Genomic DNA, 25,713 nt, shown 5'->3' on the forward strand with positions numbered 1-25,713 from the left:
AGAACCAGTCAGCCGCACACCTCAAAGAGAGAATGCTTGGTGCCACCTCAGAGACCTGGACCACCCTACCAAATGATCATCTGTAGCCATGGTCACCCCTTATGCTTCAGAGGAAGGAGATTAAAAAAAACCCTCCCAGCATACGCTGGGGGCGGGGGGAATGCCTTCCTGATCCCTGACTGAAACACTGAAGCATAAGCTTTAGGAACATAAGACACAAACCAGAAGTGAGCCCCAGGGCTGTTGAGCCCTGCCCCCTGCCATCGCAAGAAAATCCATCATACATTTGCACTCAAATTTGTCCAGTTCTTTCTTTTAACTAATTACTTTCTTTGCCCCAATGACTGCTATCAGGAAGCTGCTCCAGAACCTGCCCTCTCAGATGGTTAGAAATCTTCTTCTATTTTCCAGCCTGAATTTGTTGATTGCCATTTATATCCATTTGGTTTTGTGCCAACATTGTCCTTTAGCTTAAATAGCTCTTCACCCTCCCTAGTATTTACCCCCTAATGTATTTAAACAGAATTTATCATATTCTCTCTCAGCCTCCTTTTTCTTGACTAAATAAACCAAGCTCTTTCAGTATCCTCTCATAAGATAGGCCAGCCATTCCGTTGATCATCATAGTAGTTCTTTATTCTCTGCACCAGTTCCAGTTTAAATTCATCTTTCTTGAACATGAGTGACCAGAATTATACACAATATTCCAAATGAGATCTTACCAGTGCTTTGTAATTAATACTTCTCTATCCGTACTAAAAATTAATATGGCATTAATACTTCTCTATCCTTACGGGAAATGCCTCACTGAATACATCCTTGGATTTCATTTGCCTTTTTCACAGCTGTATCACATTGGTGGCACATAGTCATATCCTGTAATTGACCATACATTCAGGTCTCTCTCCTCCTCTGTCGCTTCCAACTGATGAGTCCGCAGATTATAGAAGAAATTCTTAGTATTAGACCCTAAGTGCAGATATACTTTGTAGTACTGAATTTCATCCCATTCTAGTTTTCAAGGTCATCCAGATCTTTCTGTATAATATTCTGACCCTCCTCTCTTTTGATGATGCTCCCAACTTTGTATCATCAGCACATTTTATAAGCACACTCCTACTTTTTGTGCCAAGGTCATTTATAAAAATATTGAATAAGATTGGTTCCAAGTCCAGTCCTTGAGGAACTCCACTAGTAACCTCCCTTTAGTCTAATAATTACCTTTCTGCATACCCATTGCCCTCTCCTCTTTAGCAAATTCTTTATCCACCTTACATTGCTGGTATTGATCCCCACCTTCCCTAATTTAACTAATTTCCAAAGTTTCCAATGTGGTACTGTGTCAAATGCTTTACTGAAGTTCAACTATTGTACTTCCCGTTATAGAAAATAATCAGTTATTTTCTCAAAGAAGGAAATCCGGTTAGTCTGATATGATCTACCTTTCATAAACCCACGTTGCATTACACCCATTTACCATTTATTTCTATTAATTTAATTATTCTTTCCTTCACAATTTGTTCTAAAGCCTTGCATACTACTGAGGTCGAACAAACAGGTCTGTAGTTGTCCAGATCACTTTATTTCCCTTTCTTAAATATAGGTATGACATTAGCTTTTCTCCAACCATATGGTACTGCCCCCAAATAGATAGACTTATTAAAAATCATTGCTACTGAACTAGCTGTCTCATGTGCCAGTTCTTTCAACATTCTGGGGCGAAAATTATACCGTTGCACTTATTTGAAAGCATAAAGCACTTTATGTTTTTCTTCCACCTCAGATATGGTAATTTCCATTTCTAGCATTTCCACCAGCCATTAGTTAAATACTGCCTTCATGCACATGTTCCATATTATAGCCCTCACTGAAAAATGAGGCAAAGTATTCCTTTAGTTTTAGGGCCATATCCTTAGATTATCCTTAATCTCCTTCCCATTTACACTGCATAGCAGTCCAACCTTATCCTTCCTTATTCTGTTTTTATTTATGTAACTAAAAAAAACCCTATTATTTATCTTAATTTCCTTGGCAAGAGCTAATTCAGCTTGAATTTTAGCAATTCTCATTCCATTTAGTAATCTCAATGATGTAGCTCTCTTTGCTGATCAACTCCTTTCTCCATTCCCTATAAGTTCTCTGCTTACTTCTCTTGATCTTTTTAAGGTTGCTATTCATCCAGCTAAGTCTGAAGCTTTTCTCTACAAGTTTTTTCCCCTTGCTTGGGATGCACATTTCTTTCAGATTGTTTTAAATTTAAAATTGCATCACTTCTTGTTGTTTCAGTGATTATTTGATGAAAAAATCTGCCATATGTTGTAACAGTGACCGCTAACAGGGAGTTTCAAGAGGGAGTTCTCCAGGTGAAGGAGAAGCAAATATGGGACCCTTGGGGTAAGTGGCTGTCTGTAGTGTGTGTTTGGTTTGGGGGTTACTTACTGTGTGCTGAGCTTGTGTCTGTCTGTCTGTCTGTTTGGTTGATTGGTTGTTTGAAGGACCATGTGCTGTAGCCGGCAGTTGGAAGCTGTGAGCTTCTAAACAGGGTTTGAAATCTAGAAGCCTCTGTTCATTGGCTGAGCCTTAGTCAGGGGGCAGGGCTATCAAGAAGGCCAGGGCTTTCTAAAGCAATGAGCAAGCGACCAGGGAGCTTTGCGACCAGGGACCGCTACCAGGGAGTTTCGAGGGGGAGTTGGGAAAGGGGTGAGGTACACTTGCCATTCTTTAAAACCTTTAAACTAAACTATAATCAAAACTTCTTGATTTAAACAAAAACCCTATCATTAACCTAGGTAGCTGTAGGAGAAAATGCAGGCAGAACCCCAGCAGCAGAGTGGGGTCTATCCTGTTTATTGCACTCAGTGTAGCATGTATGATTACCTGTCCTGTGGGCGGGTGGCATATGTGTGCATTCAGTGCATGTAGCTCCTGGCCCTCAGAGACCGTGTACCACCACCAAGTGATTTAACAACCTATCAGGGAAGGACCACTTGGATTTCCTATTTCCCCAAAATATTCCCCCAAACCTTACATCCCCTTTCCTGGGGAGGCTTGAGAATAAACAAGATGAGCACAGACCAGCCTTGGATTTTTAACACCCAAAAAACCCAATCAGATTCTTAAAAAACAGAACTTTATTAGAAGAACAAAAAAAAAGATAAGAGAACAACTCTGTAAGATCAGAATGGAAGATCATCTTACAGACAGTCAGATTCAAACATAGAGAATCCCTCTAAGCAAAACCTTAAGTTACAAAAAGACACAAAAGCAGGAATACACATTTCCTCCAGCACAGCACATTTCACAAGCCAAAACAAAGAAAACCTAACGCATTTTTTAGCTAGATTACTTACTAACTTTACAGGAGTTGGAGGGCTTGCATCCTTGATCTGTTCCCGGGAAAGGTATCACATAGACAGACAAAAGCCTTTTCCCCCCATCCAGATCTGAAAGTATCTTGTCCCCTTATTGGTCATTTTGGGTCAGGTGCCAGCTAGGTTACCTGAGCTTCTTAACCCATTACAGGTAAAAGGACTTTGCCTCTGGCCAGGAGGAATTTTATAGTACTGTATACAGAAAGGTGGTTACCCTTCCCTTTATTTTTATGACAGGGGCTATCCTGTTTATTGCACTCAGTGTAGCATGTAGGATTACCTGCCCTGTGGGCGGGTGGTGTATGTGTGTGTTCGGTGCAAGGAGCTCCTGGCCCTCAAAGACGGTGTAAGGGCTTTGGAGGCCAGGGTGGCGGAACTGGAGGAGCTAAGGGAGGCAGAGAGGTATGTTGATGAGGCTTTCTGGAACTCTGTAGATTTGTCCCACCTCTGGTCAGACAGCCCCTCCGCCGTTAAGGAGGATGAAAGGCCCAGAGAAGGAGAGCAGTCAATGGGAAAAGAGTTGGAACCCTCCTTCCCATAGTTGGGACCCTCCTTCCAGATGATGTTGGGATATCCTCTCACACTGAGGTTACCTCTCTGGGAGAGAGAACTCCAATCATTAGGAAAAGGCAGGTGTTAGTAATGGGAGATTCGATCATTAGAAACATAGATAGCTGGGTTTGTGATGATTGGGAGAACCGTATGGTGATTTGCCTGCCTGGTGCGAAGGTTGCAGATCTCTCAAGGCATCTAGATAGACTTATGTGTAGTGCTGGGGAGGAGCCAGTGGTCGTGGTACATGTAGGTACCAATGACATAGGGAAGGGTAGGAGAGATGGCCAAATTTAGGCTGCTAGGAAAGAGACTGAAATCCAGGACCTCTCTGGTGGCATTCTCAGAAATGCTTCCAGTTCCACGCGCAGGGCCATGTAGGCAGGCAGAGCTTCAGAGTCTCAATGCAAGGATGAGACGATGGTGTAGAGAGGAGGGGTTTAGATTTATTAGGAACTAGGGAAACTTTTGGGATGGGGGAGCCTATACAGGAATGATGGGCTCCACCTGAACCAAAGTGGATCCAGACTGCTGGCACTTAACATTAAAAAGATTGCAGAGCAGTTTTTAAACTAAGAGATGGGGGAAAGCTGATTGCTGCAGAGGCGCACGTGGATTGGACAGAGAATTCTCTTAGAGGAGAGTCTATTGATAGAGATTCTCCAGGTATTACTCAGGAGGAGGGGATGGAAGAGGATAAAGTATGGGCCAGATCAGATGAGAAACATTCACAGAAAGCATGTGACATATCAGAAAAGGGCAGACAAATAAACAGTGCCAAGTTTTTAAAGTGCTTGTACACAAATGCTAGAAGTCTAAATAATAAGATGGGTGAACTAGAGTGCCTCGTGTTAAAGAAGGATATTGATATAATAGGCATCACAGAAACCTGGTGGAGTGAGGACAATCAATGGGACACAATCATTCCAGGGTACAAAATATATCGGAAGGACAGAATAGGTCTTTTGGGGGGGGGGGGCATGCAGTGAAAGAAAATGTAGAATCAAATTAAATAAAAATCTTAAATGAATCCACATGTTCCATAGAATCTCTATGGATAGTAATTCTATGCTCTAATAAGAATATAACAATAGGAATCTATTATCGACCATCTGACCAGGACAGTGATAGTGACGATGAAATGCTAAGGGAGATTAGAGAGGCTATCAAAATAAAAAACTCAATAATATTGGGGGATTTCAGTTATCCCCATATTGACTGGGTACGTCACCTCAGGACAAAATGCAGAGACAAAATTTCTCGACACTTTAAATGACTGCTTCTTGGAGCAGCTGGTACAGGAACCCACAAGGGGAGAGGCAACTCTCGATCTAGTCTTGAGTGGAGTGCAGGATCTGGTCCAAGAGGTAACTATAACAGGACCACTTGGAAATAGTGACCATAATACAACAACATTTAACATTCCTGTGGTGGGAAGAACACCTAAACAGCACAACACTGTGGCATTTAATTTCAGAAAGGGGTACTATGCAAAAATGAGGAGGTTATTTAAACAGAAATTAAAAGGTACAGTGACTAGAGTGAAATCCCTGTAAGCTGCATGGACACTTTTCAAAGACACCATAATAGAGGCTCAACTTAAATGTATACCCCACATAAAAAAACACAGTAAAAGAACTAAAAAAGAGCCACCGTGGCTTAACAACCATGTAAAAGAAGCTGTGAGAGATAAAAAGGCTTATTTTAAAAAGTGGAAGTCAAATCCTAGTGAGGTAAATAGAAAGGAGCATAAACACTGCCAAATTAAATGTAAAAATGTAATAAGAAAAGCCAAAAATGAGTCTGAAGAACAGCTAGCCAAAAACTCAAAAGGTAATAAAATGTTTTTAACTGCATCGGAAGCAGGAAGCCTGCTAAAAAACCAATGGGGCCCCTGGATGATCAAGATACAAAAAGAGCACTTAAAGACAATAAAGTCATCGCAGAGAAACTAAATGAATTCTTTGCTTCAGTCTTCACAGCTGAGGATGTTAGGGAGATTCCCAAACTTGAGCCGTCTTTTGTAGGTGACAAATCTGAGAAATTGTCACAGATTGAAGTAGAGGAGGAGAGGAGTCAGTAGAGGAGGTTTTGGAATTATTTGATAACCTTAACAGTAACAAGTTACCGGGACCAGATGGCATTCACCCAAGAGTTCTGAAAGAACTCAAATTTGAAATTGCGGAACTATTAAATATGGTTTGTCCTTTAAATCAGCTACTGTACCCAATGACTGGAAGATAGCTAACATAATGCCAATATTTAAGAAGGGCTCTAGAGATGATCCTGGCAATTACAGATCAGTAAGTCCAACATCAATACTGGGCAAATTAGTTGAAATAGTAAAGAATAAAATTGTCAGACACATTGAAGAACATAAATTGTTGAGCAAAAGTCAACATGGTTTCTGTAAAGGGAGATCATGTCTTACTAATCTATTAGAGTTCTCTGAGGGAGTCAACAAACGTGTGGACAAGGGGGATCCAGTGGACACAGTGTACTTAGATTTCCAGAAAGCATTTGACAAGGTCCCTCACCAAAGGCTCTTATGTAAATTAAGTTGTCATGGGATAAAAGGGAACATCCTTTCATGGATTGAGAACTGGTTAAAAGACAGGGAACAAAGGATAGGAATAAATGGTAAATTTTCAGAATGGAGAGGGGTAACTAATGGTATTCCCTAAGGGTCAGTCCTAGGACCAATCCTATTCCATTTATTCATAAATGATCTGGAGAAAGGGGTAAACAGTGAAGTGGCAAAATTTGCAGATGATACTATACGGCTCAAGATAGTTAAGACCAAAGCAGACTGTGAAGAACTTCAAAAAGAGCTCACAAAACCAAGTGAATGGGCAACAAAATGGCAAATGAAATTTAATGTAAAGTAATGCACACTGGAAAAAATAACCCCAACTATATGTACAATATGATGGGGGATAATTTAGCTACAACTAATCAGGAGAAAGATCCTGGAGTCATCGTGGATAGTTCTCTGAAAACGTTCACACAGTGTGCAGCAGCAGTCAAAAAAGCAAACGGGATGTTAGGAATCATTAAAAAGAAGATAGAGAATAAGAGAGAGAATATCTTATTGCCCTTATATAAATCCATGGTACACCCACATCTTGAATACTGCACACAGATGTGGTCCCCTCATCTCAAAAAAGATATACTGGCATTAGAAAAGGTTCAGAAAAGGGCAACTAAAATGATTAGGGGTTTGGAACGGGTCCCATATGAAGAGAGATAAAAGAGGCTAGGACTTTTCAGCTTGGAAAAGCGGAGACTAAGGGGGGATATGATAGAGGTATATAAAATCATGAGTGGTGTGGAAAAAGTGAATGAGAAAAAGTTATTTACTTGTTCCCATAATATAAGAACTAGGGACCACCAAATGAAATTAATAGGTAGCAGGTTTAGAACAAATAAAAGGAAGTTCTTCTTCACTCAGCGCACAGTCAACCTGTGGAACTCCTTGCCTGAGGAGGTTGTGAAGGTTAGGACTATAACAGGGTTTAAAAGAGAACTGGATCAATTCATGGAAGTTAAGTCCATTAATGGCTATTAACCAGGGTGGATAAGGAATGGTGTCCCTAGCCTCTGTTTGTCAGAGGGTGGAGATGGATGGCAGGAGAGAGATCACTCAATCATTACCTGTTAGGTTTACTCCCTCTGGGGCACCTGGCATTGGCCACTGTCAGTAGATAGGATACTGGGCTGGATGAACCTTTGGTCTGACCCAGCATGGCCATTCTTATGTTCTAACCTCTGGGTGAGCTAGAGTTCACTTCATTGCTCTTTTCCAGTCTCTAAAAAACCCAACTCCCATAGAAAAGCAGCTGGAGACCCAGAATTCAGTTTCTAATGATTTTCAGCAAAGATTGCACAGGGTCAACCTCCCCGCATTCAAGTCCCAAAAAGAACAAAAGGAATCAACTTAATTAAGTACCAACTTTATAAAATCTTGTAATAAAGGAACATAATAAATAATAATTTTACAACATAACATGGCTATTTTATAACCCACATACATTAACTCCATGGTTATACATAAACACAAATAAAGAAAACAAATTAAATCTGAACAGGTCATTCCCTACAGAAACACAGTGAGAAGAAAGTCGGAGTTCCCAAAAGCTTAGGTTGAGTTCACCTGAGTCTAAGTTAGAGTCTTTGATCACCAAACTATACAGTCTACTGAGTCAAAAGCAATATCTTCCCTCCACTTGCTTGTAGGAATCTTCAGTGGGAATCCATGCAAACTCTTATTCCTCCTCTGCTAAAATCACTGCTAGCCAGTCAGCTAACTGATTAACCAACTACTCGGTTAAGTATACAGATTTTTTTAAAAGCCTGCTGCAAAATGCTTCAAAGTTAGGTAAAACAGCCTGCTTTCTGCTCCTGGGCTCAGCTTCTCCCAGTCCACATAGCCTTTTATGAAGCAGCTCCCCTGACTGCTTGCCCTCATGTAGTCTGAGTACAACTAGAGGGAACCTATTGAGACTACCCAAAACCACCACACACAATTCCAGAAATGTCTGGATGTGGAGTGCTAATTGTGCATCTGCCTAGCAATAATGACTCAGACATAACTCACTCCTACCCACAGTAAGATCTCTTAAAGACATATCTCCCTATTAGGCATGTAGGTTACACTATCACATCCAGGAACAAGCCCTACCAATATTAGTAGCCTTTATTCTTCAATCTATATCTGGGAAGTTAAATTCTCCCATTATGATGCAATTCCCAAAAGTATTTCTCTCTCTCATAATATTAAAGAGATCACTTCAGAAACTATGGAAGCAATCTCCTCCCTTACATCAGGTGTCTGTCAGCAAAGGAAGAGATAATTGTTTGTGGAGCCAGAAATCATACCTAGCCAATAAACCTGGTGAGTGGCTGCTCGGAATTATAAACTTGCTGATGAATGAATTTTTCAGTCAAATAAATCTAATTATTTTGGATCCTGTTCTTTTGATGTGGACATATATTGCTTCAATTTTTCATTGGCTATGGTAACTACCAACATGGAGGGCACAGGGTGGATATAAAAGAATTAAGCTCATTTAGATGGAACTTGGAATTTCTTATCTACCTTATGGGGGTGGGAAATATCATGTCTGGTGTTTACCAAAGCACCTTGGCTGGTCCATGATAGTCTCACTGACTGGTAGGGCTATCTTTCCTGCTGAGAAGGATTGCAGGATGTCCACTAGTTTATGAGCTGGTCCTGGAACCTCTTCCATTAAGTGCTGCAGAGATTCTGGCATCCTCTTAAGGAGGTCTTGGAAGCAGTTAAGTCTTGGAAGCAGTTAGGGCACTAGGTGGAACTACAGCCTCAACAAAGAAGGGAAATGATAGTCGCTGGTCCTAGGAGATATTTATGGTTCTTCCTCATACTCACCCTGAGGTTGGATTGGGAGAAGCTCCAGTGAACCGTGGGTGGCTGAGGACAATAGGAGAGGTACCTTAGGGTGATGAGATTTGTCACAATAGTTTGCACTGTTCTGAGTAGACCAAGGTCCTCAGTACAGCAACACTGGCATAAATTGGCATGGTTCCAGTGGCGACGGTGTTGGGAACCAGGGCCAAATCCTTGGATGTCCCAGTGTCAGTCACAAGGATAAGTGTCTGGATCTCCTATAGGAAGGTGAGGCCTGTGGAAATCCTCTGGACGAGATTCAGGAAAAGGCATATTCTATCTCCATAGGAGGGGCAATAGGCTGCAGCGTGGATGGCAGGTTTATTGAGGTGTCTGGTGCCATACATGAGGAGAGCTGCAGCACTGACAACTGGATGGAGAGTCAATAGCAGGGTAAATTCGGGCTCTGCAATAACACTAAACTACTGGTGCCGTGAACCTTGATGGTACCAACTGGACTGATAACACAGCTAGTCAAAGTGGTGCCAGATATTCCTCTGCCATAGCTGATGTTCCTGAAAGGGTTGTGGATGCCACCCTAGAGTGATGTGTCAGAAGCTGTAGTACCAGAGAAGTCTTCAATGGCGCTGGTGCAGTGGGGTTAGTCGTTGCTGGTGCTAAGCTCCTACTGGAGAGGGGGAGCCTTTGGTGCTGATCTAGATGTTCCCAACACTTGTGTTTTGGTGCCAACTGTTCAGTGCCAGCATGTAGGTTATCTCATGGTGTGGCAATGTGTACTACGGTTGTGATTTCTGAAGCACACTATTGTATTGTGCACTGTAACAGGGTGGCTCGCCCCTTAAGAGCTGGAGTGCTTCGGCTAGCGAACCCTGATTACAGAATGAGCTGCACCTAAGAGAGATCAGGATGACTGCTCTGTAAAGTAAGGAGGAGGGAACGCTCAGCGACTGGAGACTGCTAGGAGTGAGTCGATTCCAGCAGAGAGTCCTGGGAGTTAGGACTGAGACTCCAGTCAGATAGGGCCTGGGAGTGACCAGCAAATCAGGAGAGGCCCCAGACAAAAAGGCCTGGAATGAGGAAGAGAAAACTGTTTGTGTAGACTTTTGGATGGATTTGAAAACTTGATTTTGAATATTTGTTAATTTAATAAAGCACAACCTGGGAAGGGGTGGGAATAGACAAAACTGTTTTCTTGAGTTTCCTGAACAGTTCAAAAGGGGAAACAGAAATAGGCTGATGCTGGGGTTCCAAGACCTCTTCCATTCAGTACCCCAAAACTCAGTTTGACTCCAATCTCATCACTCAGGTTCCTTTATCTGGCATAAAGCAGAGCTAAGCTAAGTTGATCAGACTCAAGCATACGGCATATCACACATCCAAAATCACACAGCAAATCTCTTCCTTTATACACATTTGCACATCATACTTCCCTTACTACGCATTGCATCACACATTTTGGGACTATCTTTGTAGGAACCAATCCCTGTACAGCACACTCTGTCCATATATGACTTACTCTTTACCTCATTTTATGTTCCAGGCTTATCTTATTCATTGTCATCTTGTCCATTGTAAATGGCTCCCCGGGTGTTCCCCCTTAATTTAGCTAGTACAGACATTCTGTTTCCAGCCTGCTGATTCATTTACCTCCCTAATCCTGTCTCCCAAGAAATGTGGCCTCACCCATGTGCAATGACATATGTCAAGACAGGACTACTGCTGCTTGTAGAGTGGCCCTAGGCCACAGGGCATCCAAGAGGCCTGGTTACATGTATTAATTGGCCTGCGTAGACCCCTCTGGTTCACACTACAAGTTCCCTTGTGCACTTTAACAAAGCATTAAAGAGCAGTACGGAACGGTTAGTGTGCACCAGCAGGGTCTACATGGAGTAATTAGTGCAAAACACACGAATGCACTTTACAAATCCTGCCCCTAAGTACACATTGCTGTACACAAGTCCTAAGCTTCACCAGGAATCATGCAGCACCATTAAGTCTCAGAAGATGACTTGTCCTGAGGGGAAGACTTTTGTCTCAAAGAGACCTTGGTGGGTGATCTCTCTCTTCAGCTGACGCTTTTCCACTGACAGACTTTTGGTGATTTTTGTCTGAGCTAATAAGTGGGCTGACAATGACAAGACTCTGTTGGTTAGCTCATACTCTTCAGTTCTGAGGGCTCACAGACAGGAGAGTCTGGAGATCCCACATCTGAAGTCAGTCTCATAGACTTCCTCATATCTGTAAGTGAGCTTCCCTATCCTTCCTGGTTTTCAAACGGAAGGATTTTCAGATAGCAAATTTTCCAAGAATGTGAGTTCTCCTAAGCATCATTTACAGGCATTGCTCCCTTGCATGACAGCAATATTTAAATCCAAGGAACCTAAAAGATGTCATCCCTAAGTCTGAGGTCTAAGTCAGAAAAACTAAAAAATAAAGGCTTCCCAAAAGGCAATAAAACTAGCTAGCTTACTAAGAAAATCTATCTAAACTGCACTAAGTTTAAAGGCCAAAAGGGGGTTGCTAGCAGTGAACTTGGACAGGGAACCACTCTATCTAAAAACCAAGAGGCAAAGAGCAAAACTGAGTGGAGGTTGGCATGAGAGGCCCTTACACATCTTCGATGCAGAACACGAGAATGCCATACAAACACTGCTGGCCAAAAAATTCCTTAAGCACATGTTCACCATTAGTGGAATGTGCATATGGACAATGATTCGGAGAAGTACAGTTTACTCTTAGTTGTGATGAGTTTCATTCAGGAAAATTCAAATCATTATAAACTTTCAGTGTACTACCTTTTTACACTTGTACATTTTAAATTGTAATTACGCACACACACAAAACTATGTTAAAAGAATGTCATTTACTGACTCTGGAGGAATCCCTCCACCCATGCTCCAAAGAAACTGGATTATTTCTGTGTGTTATACAAGGGCTTGCTGATAAGAGGACCTACCATGGAGACTGATGCTTTTGAGGGTTATTCTCTGTCAATTCTGCTGGAATTTTCAGTGTTAGTACTCACCTTGCCAGTGTTAACTTACTTCCGTGCTCTTTGCACCAATAGCACTACCCCCCTAAATGTGGGGAGAGTAAGGTGGCAAAGGCTGACTGGAGAAGAATTCTGCTCCAATAGAGCTGGGACGCAATGCAGAGGCACAGCTTCTCTGTGCGATAACCTTGGCCCACACAGATATCTGAAGATCTAGAAGCTTTAGGGTCTTGCACAATGGGAGAACATAAAGAAATCTTCTGAATAGAAATTCATATAATGGAAGATTTTGATTATATAATCTTTTCCTTTTCCTGCCAATGCAGAACTGTTTTCCTACAGCATAGACTGGATTGTGTTATACAACTAAGTTTCAATGGAGCTTCCACCACTTTCCTTGAAAGGAATTTCTTCGTTTAGATAAATATGATTAGGGGACTAATCTTGCTGTCATTGAAGTTTATGGCAACAGCAAAGCTTTGAATGCAAAGGAAGCAGGATTGGGCCCTGTAAGTGAAGAAGCAGGGAACTTTACACTCATTCAGAAATATACATAAAGAACGCTTACTACAGTAACTATGGTTCTTCCAGATGTATTGTCCACACAGATCCTACTTCTGGTGTGCACACACTCGGGTGTGCGAGATCAGATGATTTTGGACGGTGGTGTTAGTTGGGTTTGCACTTGAGCCCTCATGCCTCATTCCCCTTCCTCAGCCAACCATATAAAGGGCAGAAAGAGCCCAAATGTCCCTCAGTTCCTTCACCAATACAGAATCCCAAAGCCATACAACTTGGTAGAGGGAAGAAAGGAGGACAAGTCATGGGATCCATATGGACAATACATCTCAAAGAATAACAGTTACTGTTCTTTCTTCAAGTAATTATCCACAGGGGCCCCACTTCTAGTGACTAGCAAGAGTTACCTTCTTGCCTGGAGATGAGTGCTAAGAATCCTATTTAAACAAAGAGCGCAGGACAGCTCTACCAAAGCTGGCATCTGACCTGGAAATATTATCTAAGGAATATTGCTAGGTGAAAATATGGACCAATCCCCATGTTGCTGCCCTGAAATAGGGATGCTTCTTAAGGAAGCAATATAGGCTGCCTGAGCTCTAATGGAATGGGCTGTAATGTGCATAGATGGATTTAAGCTGGGTAACTTGTAGCAGGATTTTATAATGTTAAATACCCATTTAGATAGACATTCAGATGGGCTAACCTGTAACCCTGTCTGCAAAAGTCATAAAATCTAAGGACGTTCCTGAAAGGCCTTAGCCTATTAAGATAATATGATAGAGCCCCCATCAGAAACTTGCGGACGCAAGGAAGGTAGATGTACCTAATGATGCTAGATCTGAATACAAGATCTGGCAATGATTCTGTAAGACTATTTCAGGCAGAACAGGTAATGTGATTGGGTGCTGCAGTACAAGATCAGATTAGATCCAGAACTGTCTGGTCCATGCTGGGGATATCATATTCATTGAGCCTCTGTCCTATCTCAGTTTCCTCAGGATTCCAGGGGAATTAGCAGAAAGGTATACGTCAATCCAATGTCCAAGAGATGAGCAAGACTGCTGATCTGGTCGAGATTTCTGAATGCCTGGCAGTTACAAAGGCACTGATGTAATATGATGACAAATACACCAAGTCCAAAGACAAACAGCCTTCTGACAGAGTGGAGATGACCTTGCTCCCCCATCTGTTGAGACAGTGCATGGCTGTAATGTTATCTGTCAGAACTTGGACCGTAGATCCCTGGAATGAGGGAAGGAACATCAGTGGCAATGAATGTTGGCTTGTGGGAATAGGACTGCATACCACAGAGTGCCAAGTCAGTTATGAAGGTGGATTTCGCTGCTCTGCAGTTTCAGAATCTGACACGTTCTTTAACAAGTGAACTTGACAGCTCAAAGTTGAGCCACAGCTCACAGGAGCACTCAGGGATGAAGCACACTCAAGCCCGTTAGAGACTTTTCCTCCAGATCTGATGAGGCCCTCATTGAATGCTCCAAGAGAAATGGTTTAAGCCAAGTGTCTCTCACCTTCTGAGTTCTTTTCAAAAAGGAACAACAAATTGAACATGTATTGAGGATATGCCCTTCCTTGAGGCAAAAAAAGTGCTGTGAAATAGCTGCATCACAAAAGGGGCAAATTTTGAACCATAGGAACTTCACTTCAGCCACAGAGATTAGATCCCAGTACTGGGGAAGTCCCTAACACTAAGAAGTTTTTTTTTTTGTTTGCTTGTTTTAATCTTCTTTTTAAAGCCACTGGATGTAAAAATAATCAGAAAAACTAACAACTATACTATCTAGTCTAAAATACTAATTCATTATACATACAGTACAAAAGAGAGTTAAGTCAAACAATCAGTGTGTAAAAGAAGCAGATATTGTCACAGCACTGGACAGTTAGAAGGAAATGAAGGACAGTTGGGCCCACTCTGCCCTTTATGCTCTCACGTGAAAGAGGGGGCATTACGGCATTTGGGCTGCGGGAGTGGCCTCTATGGACACTGCTAGCCAAAACAATCCAATCCCACATGCACGGGGTACATGCACACCAGAAGTCAGATCCATTTGGACAATTACTCGAAGAACCACCAGCTTCTTGTAGAAAACTGATGAGATCCAACTCACTTTAAGTACTGCTAATAATTATAAACTTTGATAAACAGCATACCTAGTACAAAACTAACTTTAAAATAAACTCAATGTCTTTTTATGAAAATCAATATAATTTACCTTCCTAGAAGTGTACTGTATTTCCTCACTGAGGTTTTGGTACTTGACAGCTTCTCCTGTTATTTCTTCAAAGTTATGTTCCTCTGACAGGAATCGATCAATATCCTCTTCAGCTTGTTTGTTTATCAAGAAGCTGTACTTATCATACAGTTTGAGATGCTCTATGAGTGCAATGCTTTCTTTGGCAATCTCTTCTTTGATCCTTCTCTTATGCTCATCCAGGATCTCATCGAGGATAACAGGTTTCAAATTAGTGGATTTAGACTTGCTTTCCGGCTTTGGAAAAACACATTGTTTCTGTAACTTGTTTTATTATGTTTATCTCATGAACAATAAAAATTGTACAAAATAATCAATTAAATGTTACATAATCATGCAGCTTTCTAAACTGAATTTAGTTATGTAGGTCTTGTCTAGACAAAAGTGAATTTGTGAAAAACTGGAGTATAAATCTACAGAGCTCCAGCATGCTTCATACTAAATGTCTGTGTGGACTCTGCATACTAAAAATTCCCTAGTGTGTTCTGACCTACTGCCAAAGGACAGTTAGCGTGCAGCACCACAGCTTACCTTGTACTAACTGTTCGTCTACATGTCCGAAATGTCCGAAAGATATTTCTACTGTATGGCTACTCAAATTTAGCATCAAACTCCTTTCTAGTTTATAAAATGGTAGTTTGAAAAGTCTCACTGGCTATCAAGAATATAGAAATGTATAATTCAGACATTGTTAGAGAATGTCAATATGCTATTTAAAAAAATAGAAGATGTTTACTGCTATTTCAAATTTAATCTGTATTAATTTTATTTTATCTGGAGAGTCACAACAACTTCAGTCTAGATAGTCTTGCTATCAACTGATGAATCGGTGACATTCAAATTAAACTGACCAACTTCCTGCAAGTCCATAATGAGCTCCCAAGCTTGGAGAACACTATTTATATTCCTTAAAAAATAATCTTAATTTTATCCTTTTCCAACATTCATTCTAAAAATGAAATGAATTATATTTGGCAGTCAGCCTCTTAATGACCTGATTATCTGTTTGAAAGACATGTTATTCTGTTTTATTTGTTTGTCACCTGATAGCTCATTGAGTAGAAACCTGATTCAGGAAAGTATAATTATTCAGGATAGCACTTTAAACATGTGCTTAACTTTAGGTATATTGATAACAACATTGAAAGCTCTACTGTCTCACTTTCTCCCCAAGTTCCACTATCACAAGTCTCTGGAAACAATCAGAGAGAGGAATGAGGAAGAAGCATCAGAAGGCAACTCCGTTAATCTTTGCCAGGTTATGGATTACATCCTTAAATTGTAAGTAAGATGCAATTTAGAATCAAGCTGGAGAAAACTAATTAAAATAGCTTTTCATGGCTTTGTTTAGTGTTCTTTAGCCTGGGTAGTCTTCCTATTTGGGTTATTATTTTAATTTGCTTCATAATGTGTAGATGATTAAAACAATTTAAACTTAGTGAGTTCCTTAAAAGATATCCTTTAAACTCTATTAGTAATAATCAGTTCACAAGAATTTATATTTAACACTAGACTACCCTTTGCATTACCAAAAAATGAAGGCAGTTCTCATAACATTAAGGTCAGAAATGTTTTAAGAAATAAAAACTTATTACCTGTTTTCTACTATATATTTACAAAAATAATTACAGAAATTGGATTTTTAAGAGAATGGTTTAAATATCTTAGATTAATAAGGTTAAAATTGTTTCAAGTGTTCTACAATGCACTAAAAGAGCAATATTATACTACTGTGAAAGATATAAAAGGAGAATTATTAATCAAATTACCTATGATCTAAATCTAGCAACAACAGAGTGAGAAAATAAAAACAAAGTTATAAAATAGTAATTTCTTACCCACTTAGAATACAATTTGGTCTCAACTCTTGGCACAAGATTGATAGCTTTAATCATAACATTATAAATATTCAGAAATATAACTTCATAATCATTAAACTCAGGTTCAAACTTAATACAGTCTTTGTCAAGGATCAGCCTCATGATGAAACCTGAATGCTCATAGGCTCGAACAGATTTCTAACAAAAACAGAATGAAATATATTAGTTACCTCAGCTCATACAGGAAAAATCAAAAAATATGATTTCAAAACCATGACAGCTTAAGCACTAAAATCCTTAAGGGTGCTAATTGCAAATGGCATGCTTTACATAGGGTAATCGTGATAAAAGTTACATGTAAAATTGCTCTGATCAAATTTATGAAACATTGACATTCATTAAGACTACATTCAACTTGTTATTTTGTCAGTATGTGGCAGGGATGTATACTATGTACTACTCCAAATCAGAACTTTATAAAGTTGGTTATACAAGTCAAGGTTGTAGCAGCTTTACTTTATTAGCACTCACACACGTAACGCCACATGCAAGGTGAGATCCTGCTCCCAGTTGCAGAACATAAATCCATTTACTTTAATAAAGCTACTGCAGGTATACACTGGTGTAATGTAAGCACAATCCACAAAAACTAACCTGAGAGTATTACAGGGATAGTATTTGCACCACAGAACACTAGACTACTCTTTTTTTCCTGTGGTGGGGCTTCCAAGGAATCCAACCATGGGATCTCTAATACTGTATTAATCCCTGATGAATTCCATGGGCTTTTCACCACCCCTTCAAATTTGGAACAGCTTTCTCTTTCCTTTTAAAACCCTTCCTTCATCTCTCTGTCAGACTGCCAGCATTTTAATAACATATTATAAATATGTTGAAATCACCATTATGAAAGGATATATATTTAATTGAAATACAGAGAAAATTATCCATCAGACAACAAATATCACTTAATGAATGAGCAGACAAAATAACAGAAACAAAGGGGAGCTGGATTGGGCACAAATTGTGAAGGAAAAAGAGGATCATTCCAGCTCCACAGCATGCTTCCCTGGGATCCTGTGGATGTTCCTCCACCAGCATTCTCTGGGAGTGGAGGTCCATGCAGATTTGAGGGCAAGGCTGGTGTCCGATGGAACAGAGATAGAGAACTACACTCCACAAGGTTTGGATGCACATCAATGTCTTGCAGTTATAAATCTAATTGACTACAACTACAAATTATATTTTTGATTGATTGGATCCAAAATATGTTAATATTTCCCTTTTCACTTAACAAAAATAAAGGTGCTTTTGCTTTATTTTTCTCAGATATTTTAACAAGATTGTAGCTTGCCATCACAATTTTTATTACTTCTTTTTGATAAATCTTTTCAGAAAAAATAGATTAAACATGGAAAAAGTCATTTTACGTACATGGACTAGCAACACTGCCTTATTAGTATCTAATCCTACTTACTGGAGGCTGTACAATTAAATCCGTAAAGTCCTGCATTGAAAGTAAGGCTAAGTTTTGCAGTTGTCGAGTCATTAAAGTAGCAGCACAGTCGAAGAAAGATTCTAATTTGGCACTGCTGGCATTAGTGGGCACCTGCTTCCTTTTATTACCTTGGTAATAGATATTTTGCACTTCTGGAAACCACCTTGAAAGAACAGAAGAGGGTGTTTTAAGTGATTGGAATGAACAAACTCAGGTTTTTAAATAAATTTTTATATTATATCTCTTTTAATAAGTCATAAGACACTGTAGTATATCTGAGCAACTATAGGTTAACTTGAGTGGTGTCATACGGCTGAGTGACTTTAACAGGAATGTTTACCTGAAATATTGTCTGCTATTATGGAAACAAATTTCAAATATAAAATGTGAGAGAGCTAAGTTTGTTATCTTGTTCTGGTCTTTTATTTCTCAGGCAGAAGAGAACAGAAGTGTTGCAGAGGAAGAAATAGTCCCTGGAAGAAATAGTTTCTTGTATCACTCATGAGTGACGTCAGTAGGTATTAATAAAGAGAATTGACAGAGATTCAAAGGGTAAGTAATAAAAGAACAAATTCAACATTGTCTTCAGAGACAGTGCCACTAATGCTACAGTAAATTAATCTGAGTTATAGACCTATATTTTTATTTGAATCCACTCAAGAGTAACATGGTTAGGGCCTGATTCTTCCGCCAAAAAATCAATGGGGAAACTCGCTTTGAGCTCAGTGAGAGCAGGAGTTGGCCTTATTGTATAGAAACTTTTAAATGCAAACTACACATTTTTAACTTAAATTGTCATAACTTATTTACTAGGCAGTGAAAATAGATATACTTTTTCCTTTACTAATCTTACTGTTCTTCAACATTCAAAACTGACTTCAGTAGGAAGCTACAAGCATAGAACAAAGACAGGATTGGGCCCACTGAAGTGTCTTGCAAGAATAATATTGCCAAACTGCTCAACAAAACTTGAATAGCAAATCAAAGGAAGCAAAATACTAAAAAGTAGATCTTCATTAAATTAAAATTGCTAAACAATAAATTATACTCATTTTGACCGTGACCCTTTAATGGGGCTCCACAGCGGGTCTGTGCTAATGAATTCCACTGCAAGATTAGGGCCTTTTATAGCAGGGGTTCTAGATATGAAACTAAAGGCTCTGGAACTATGCTTTTTCATCTATACTCAAGCAGTATAAGGAAGGCTGCTTCTGGAGATCTATGATTTAGATCTGTAGTACTGGAATAATATGGGGCTAATGTGAATTAGTATTATTCCATACAACCTTCAGAGCCTATCAATAACAATGTCTTTATGACAACAAACCAAAAACACAGGCATTTTAAATGGATCCTGTAATCGGTATGTTAAAAGCTTACAGTCTTCACAGAATGACAACCAAAATAAGCGAGCAAAGTAGACCATTTCAAACTTCAAGTACAGTTTCTCATTGTTGTCTAAAATCCAGAGTAAGCATTACTGCATAAATCAGTACAATATACTTAGCATTTATACATCTCTTTTCATCCATAAATCTCAAAGCATTTTGCAAAGGAGAATAAGCATCATTATCCCTGGTTTATACCACAGGAAATGAAAACAGAACAACAATTTACATTGATACATTTTAATTGTACATATTAGAGAATAAGATGCCACTTTTTCTCCTTCCCCCCAAAAAATAAAAAGGCAAACCAATAAAATAACCTTCCAAAGATATATAGAGCAGAAGTTAAAGATTTCTCTCTGTGCAACATAAACATAAAGATATATTTGATCATACTTTTTAAGCAGAACCTCTTTGGCAGATTCCATGTGCTTCAGGGCAATATTCTGGAAGAATGAGAGTTCCATTGCTTCCTGACGATTGTGAAATGTTTCTTTATCAACTAAGCGTAAATTTCTGTAAGACAGTCATAAAATGAATATTTTAAGTATATATACTTTTCACTTTGTATTTCTCTCTCTGAGTTATTGTTTGTAAAAGAAAAATTACCAAATGACATAGTTAAAAATTATAACTAGGACTATACCAAATTCACGGTCCATTTTGGTCAATTTCATGGTCATAGGATTTTTAAAATCATAAATTTCATTATTTCAGCTATTTAAATCTAAAATGTCATGGTGTTGTAATTGTAGGGGTCCTGACCCAAAAAGGAGTTGTGTGTAGGGGGGAGGTCACAAGATTATTGTAGGGGGGGTTGCAGTCAATGTTCCCTCTAATTTTTTACATCCACGTGCAGAATGAATTTTGTTATGTGCACCAATATGGAGAGTGAGGGCTCTCCCTGCCCACCCCCTACTTGTCTCCCCTCCAGGTCCCTGTGGCTGCGCGCCCCTTTATAGCCTGCTGCTATAGAAGAAACCTAGGTTGCAGTACTGCTGCACTTACTTCTGCGCTGTTGCTGGTGGCTGTGCTGCATTCAGAACTGGGCAGCTGGAGAGCGGCGGCTGCTGGCTGGGATCCCAGCTCTGATGGCAGCACCCCGCCAGCAGCAGCACAGAAGTAAGGGTGGCAATACCGTACCATGCCACCCTTACTTCTGCGCTGCTGCCTTCAGAGCTGGAGAGTGGTGGCTGCTGACTGAGGGCCCAGTTCTGCAGACAGAAGCACAGAATTAAGGGTGGCAATACCGTACCATGCCATCCCATGTTGGCGCCCAGCCAACAGACGCTGCTCTGCAGCTGCCCATTTCTGAAGGCAGCGCAGAAGTCAGGGTGGCAATACTATGACCCCCCCTCAATAACCTTGCAACCCCTTTGCAACTCCCTTTTGGGTCAGGATCCCCAATTTGAGAAACGCTGGTCTCCCCAGTGAAATCTGTATAGTACAGGATAAAAGCACATGAAAGACCAGATTTCACAGTCCGTGACATGTTTTTCATGGCCGGGAATTTGGTAGGGCCCTAATTATAACCTACTTCTTAAGTTTGATTTTAAAATTATTTCACATCCATGATTTTAATTAAAATAGCAAGTTGCTATAAGATATTTGCTACTATTATTCTAGGAAAACAAAATATAAATTTAAAATAAATATTGCAATATTGACTACAAGTTTTGTACATGCTTCATATGTGCAATGAGATGGCCAGGGTTTCAGAGAACTTTAAATATGATATTAAGTTGAAGATAATGGAACTACTCACATGAGTAAAGTTAAGCATATGAATAAATGTTTGCAGAATTGGGGCCCATGTGCAGGTCACCAATTCTGTTTACATTCAGGAAAAATACCCTGTGTGTGCTTTAAATGATTCCCTTCTAGTAAAATTCAACTCAAGAAGCTTCACAAATATACAAAAACACAAATATAAGACAGAAATAACATTTTAGTAAATTTAGTAATGTGAGTCAGCTAGCAAAATTCTTTTTAACATTTGTAAGGTATTTAAAGCCAAATAAATTGGGTACTTGTCTGATAGTTAGCAGATGTAAAAACAAATGTGTAACCTACTACTGCAATTGCTTTCTAGTTGGCAAGCCACTGTGGATGCAGTGTTGATTCAATCCTCTGGTGTCAGTCAAAAAGAGCAGGATCAAGCAATTTTGTCTACTCTAAGAAGCAAAAAGGAAACTCTGGACCAATTAACTGACTGAGCAGAAATAATAAGGTGAATGAGGAAGAGGGTTGAGCAAAAAGGGGAAAAATACCTGCAAGTGCCCTGCTGAGCAAGATAACAACTCTTTCCTACTTGGAAACAATTCTAGTGCAGACTGACTGACTGACTGAAGTACTCCTATCCAAATGCCACATCAACTAGTGTGGTCAGGCTCACATGGAGGTGCTTGGTGAAAAGGTGGACAGAGCTCCATGTGACTACCCTGCAAAAGTCCATCCATTTTCAAACAGAGGGCTGGACCAAGAGAAGCTTGTATGAGGACCTCCCAAAATTTAGGAAAAAAGATAATTCCACTTCTTCCTGCTGTATGGAAGAGGTCTTAAGGGACTGAGTAATATGAGAGAAGGTACAAGCGTAATTGTCTGAGAAAACATGCCCGGGGCATCTGCAGAAGGAGGGGGAGGACAAATTGAGAGGCAGGGGTGATAGGCAAAGGTATGGGACCCTAATCTCATGTCCCCTCTTCAAGGGGTCTGGTATTAGGGGTATGTGATAATTGCCTTCAGTTGCAAAGAGCTCCCTAGAGGCTACAGAAGAAGGCATGGGGAAAAGAGGAAGCCATTGAGAGGAGGATCAATTTAAGAAGTTCCTTGTAGGGGACAGAGGTTCCCTGACACTTGAGTAGAGAAACTGTGTATACTCTATTGACTGAGGTAATGACCTAAGGTATAAGGAGCTCTTCTTCTCATGCAGAGAACAGGGAGTCACTGAAACGTGGACCTGAAAGGAGTCTCCCAACTCCACTCCTTCCCCATTACTGATTATCTGACTGTCCTGTCCAAAAATGGGCAGAGCAGAGGTGCTCCAAAGCAAGGTGAGGATGCCTGGTTGGAGTCTACTCCTAGTGGCAAATAAGCTGGGTGTAGAGAACCACAGAGCTACTGCTTAAACGGGTATTGCAGGTACACTAGCCATGAGATGGGTGAGAAGAGGGAAACGAAAAACTTGAAGGCTTGATCTCCAATCATATTACAACAAATACTAAGATCATTTTTCTATAGAAAATGTATTTGGTATAAGGACAGAGAAAGATGGGATACAAAAAAACTGGAGATTTGACATGCATATCAGATAATCTCCATTTACATGGTAAGAACAGGCATGTTGGGGCCTGATTCTGCATTCACTGTACAGTCAATACTCCAACAAACTTACAGAAGAGTTTTGAGTGCAAAAAACTGCTTTCAAAATCTAGTCATAACTGATTGGTTATGGTTCAATTTGTTGTGTACATAGAAGCTTAATCATGTTCCACTGCTAGGCTAAAGCTATTGAAGAAATTACCTTATCACCCTAAATAAGTATCTCCAACACCCAGTTGGGGACTGGTCCCCCTCCCACTGAAGTCAGTGGGAGTTTTTGATCAGGACCAGAGTTCCCAGTCACTGAGGCCTAATGTTTCCAAAGAGGAGACCCACTGCCAAAGCCAGGGAGCAATTTAATGAAGGAGAGATCCTTGCTGGTGATGATCAAAGCAGTGGGGAAAAAAACCACCACAAACAACAAAAAACTGGACATGTCCATATCAAAGATGCCTCGGAGAAATCCAGAACCCAGACAGGCGCACTCTGTATCCCCTTCTTCAACAGAACCCAAAACTACTGGGAGGGCTGCCTCAAACTGCTTCTGATGGAGGCAGCTCTAAAGACCTATTTGACTGAGACTGGAACTGTCAAAATCAAGAGGCACCTCAACTTTGAATACCCACTCAATGAACATGGCTGTGTGCATGGCAAAAGTAGTGTCAAAGGCCCAGGCCAAAGAGTCACATGAAGATTGATGTTGAAAGCTTCTCACTGCTAAATCCTGCAGATTTAAGAACCCACCTCTGCAACAGCTTCTCTACATCAAAATGTTTCCTTTCCTGTTTGGAGAAAAGAGACATAATGCCAACTGGTCGTCCAACACATACTCCCACTTGACAGTGAGGAAGGTGGTGAGGCCTGGTGCCAGTTGTGTCTTCTTCCAGCAGTGTCGCAGTGATGAGTCCATGCAGTATGATGAAGGAAAGAGGGTTGAACAACTCTAAATGATTTTGCTTATTAGAAGCTTCCAAGAGCATGTGACAAGGGAACATATATCACAACAGTTATCGATACAGAAAATTCTCAAAGCAGAACATCAATTTCACAAGCCCAAGATAAAGATTCTAAATTCTGCACCCTATTTGCCCGAGTATATGAAATTTAGTAGATAAGTGAAGAATATTTGACAGAAATAGTTTATTACCCCTTGATTAGTTCCTACAATTGAACAAAAATGTCTATTTAATTAAATTAATCAGTTTTAGTATCTTAAAAAAGGTGCATTTTATTTTACTAAAAAGGAATCTTACTAGAATAGCTTGCATTTCTGATTATTACAGAATCTGATTAACTATCAAATGCTGCTTACTGGGTAGCTGAAGAACTCCCTGTCACAGAAATTGGGACAGTCCCCACTAGCCATATCTGTAGATTTAGAGGACAACCCTAAATTTGACAAAGAAAACCTTATAAAAGTTTTTTTTTCCATTGTCTTTTTCTTGCCTGTAAAAATATACATTTTAAAATTAATTGGATTTCAAATCTGAAAATTTTCACTTGGAAGTTGATTCAATTGAAGATTCAAATTAATGTCACTGTTATTGGAAGGTCCTGAATCATCAGAAACAGAAATAATATCCTGCTCAACCACAACTTTCAAAACTTTTAAAGATCATTCCCTCTGACAATATAAAGTTACTTCAGGACTCTTGCCGTCAAAATGAGGAATTAGCTAACCAGAATCAGCTATATTAATCAAGTAAGAGGATTCTTCTTTGCTTTCGTACCTCCTACACAATGAGAATATTTTCAGCTGTTAATCTCTTAGTTCTCTTAATTCTTAAAATTGAGGTTCTGCTATACATATGCACTTTGTCCCCACATATCACAGTTCCCAGCAAACCTAATCAGCAAGGTATAATATGTGAACTAAGGCAGTGATTTTCAAGGAACCCAAGGGAGTTAGAGTGATCTGCCCTCACATTACTAATGTGACTCATGAGAACATCAGAGACTGATATGACAGAAAACATTTTTGTACATTCAACATGAATCTGTGGGACTGCCATACTTGCATAATTCTCTCAATAGCTCACGTGGTACTCCTTCAACTGTTGCTTATATTCCACAAGAATGGGAATATATGAATTCCTCTTATCTTAGCCTAGCATTTAACACTGTTGAAAGCCTGAAAGATAACATTCTGAACTATGTATTGTGACGGGGCAAAGCCAGATGGCTATAGAAAAGTAGTGGGAGATAGATATATTAACTCCAGGCTAAACAAATCCCTGGTACCAGGTTAAGTGAAATGGAAGCTGCTCCAGGTCAATTAAGACACCTGGGGCCAATTAAGAACTTTCCAGAAGGCAGGGAGAATGCTAGGTTGATTGGGACACCTGAAGCCAATCAGGGGCTGGCTGAAACTAGTTAAAAGCCTCCCAGTTAGTCAGGTGGGTGTGCATGTCAGGAGCTGTGGGAGGAAGTTGTGCTGTTGGAGAGATTGAACAGTACACACCATATCAGGCACAAGGAAGGAGGCCCTGAGGTAAGGGTGAAGTGGAGCTTGAGGAAGTGAGGGCTGCTTTAGGGGAAGTAGCCCAGGGAATTGTACATGTCATGTTTCTAAAAGGTCAGCTACCATAGCTGATAC

At 40.1% G+C, this 25,713-nt stretch overlaps 1 protein-coding gene across 1 annotated transcript in view; it reads right to left on the reverse strand.

Annotated features, from left to right (window-relative positions):
* Positions 1-25,713, reverse strand: part of DNAH7 (dynein axonemal heavy chain 7) — a 294,918-nt gene that overhangs the window by 226,469 nt on the left and 42,736 nt on the right. Inside the window, exons 9-12 of the mRNA XM_077829629.1 lie at positions 20,193-20,312; positions 18,388-18,571; positions 16,929-17,108; positions 15,052-15,327 (exon numbers count right to left, since the gene is read on the reverse strand). Of these exons, the coding sequence (XP_077685755.1) occupies positions 15,052-15,327; positions 16,929-17,108; positions 18,388-18,571; positions 20,193-20,312 (760 nt within the window). The remainder of the gene's footprint in view (positions 1-15,051; positions 15,328-16,928; positions 17,109-18,387; positions 18,572-20,192; positions 20,313-25,713) is intronic.

Source organism: Eretmochelys imbricata, chromosome 11 (genome assembly GCF_965152235.1).
Source record: "Eretmochelys imbricata isolate rEreImb1 chromosome 11, rEreImb1.hap1, whole genome shotgun sequence".
NCBI lineage: Eukaryota > Metazoa > Chordata > Testudines > Cheloniidae > Eretmochelys > Eretmochelys imbricata.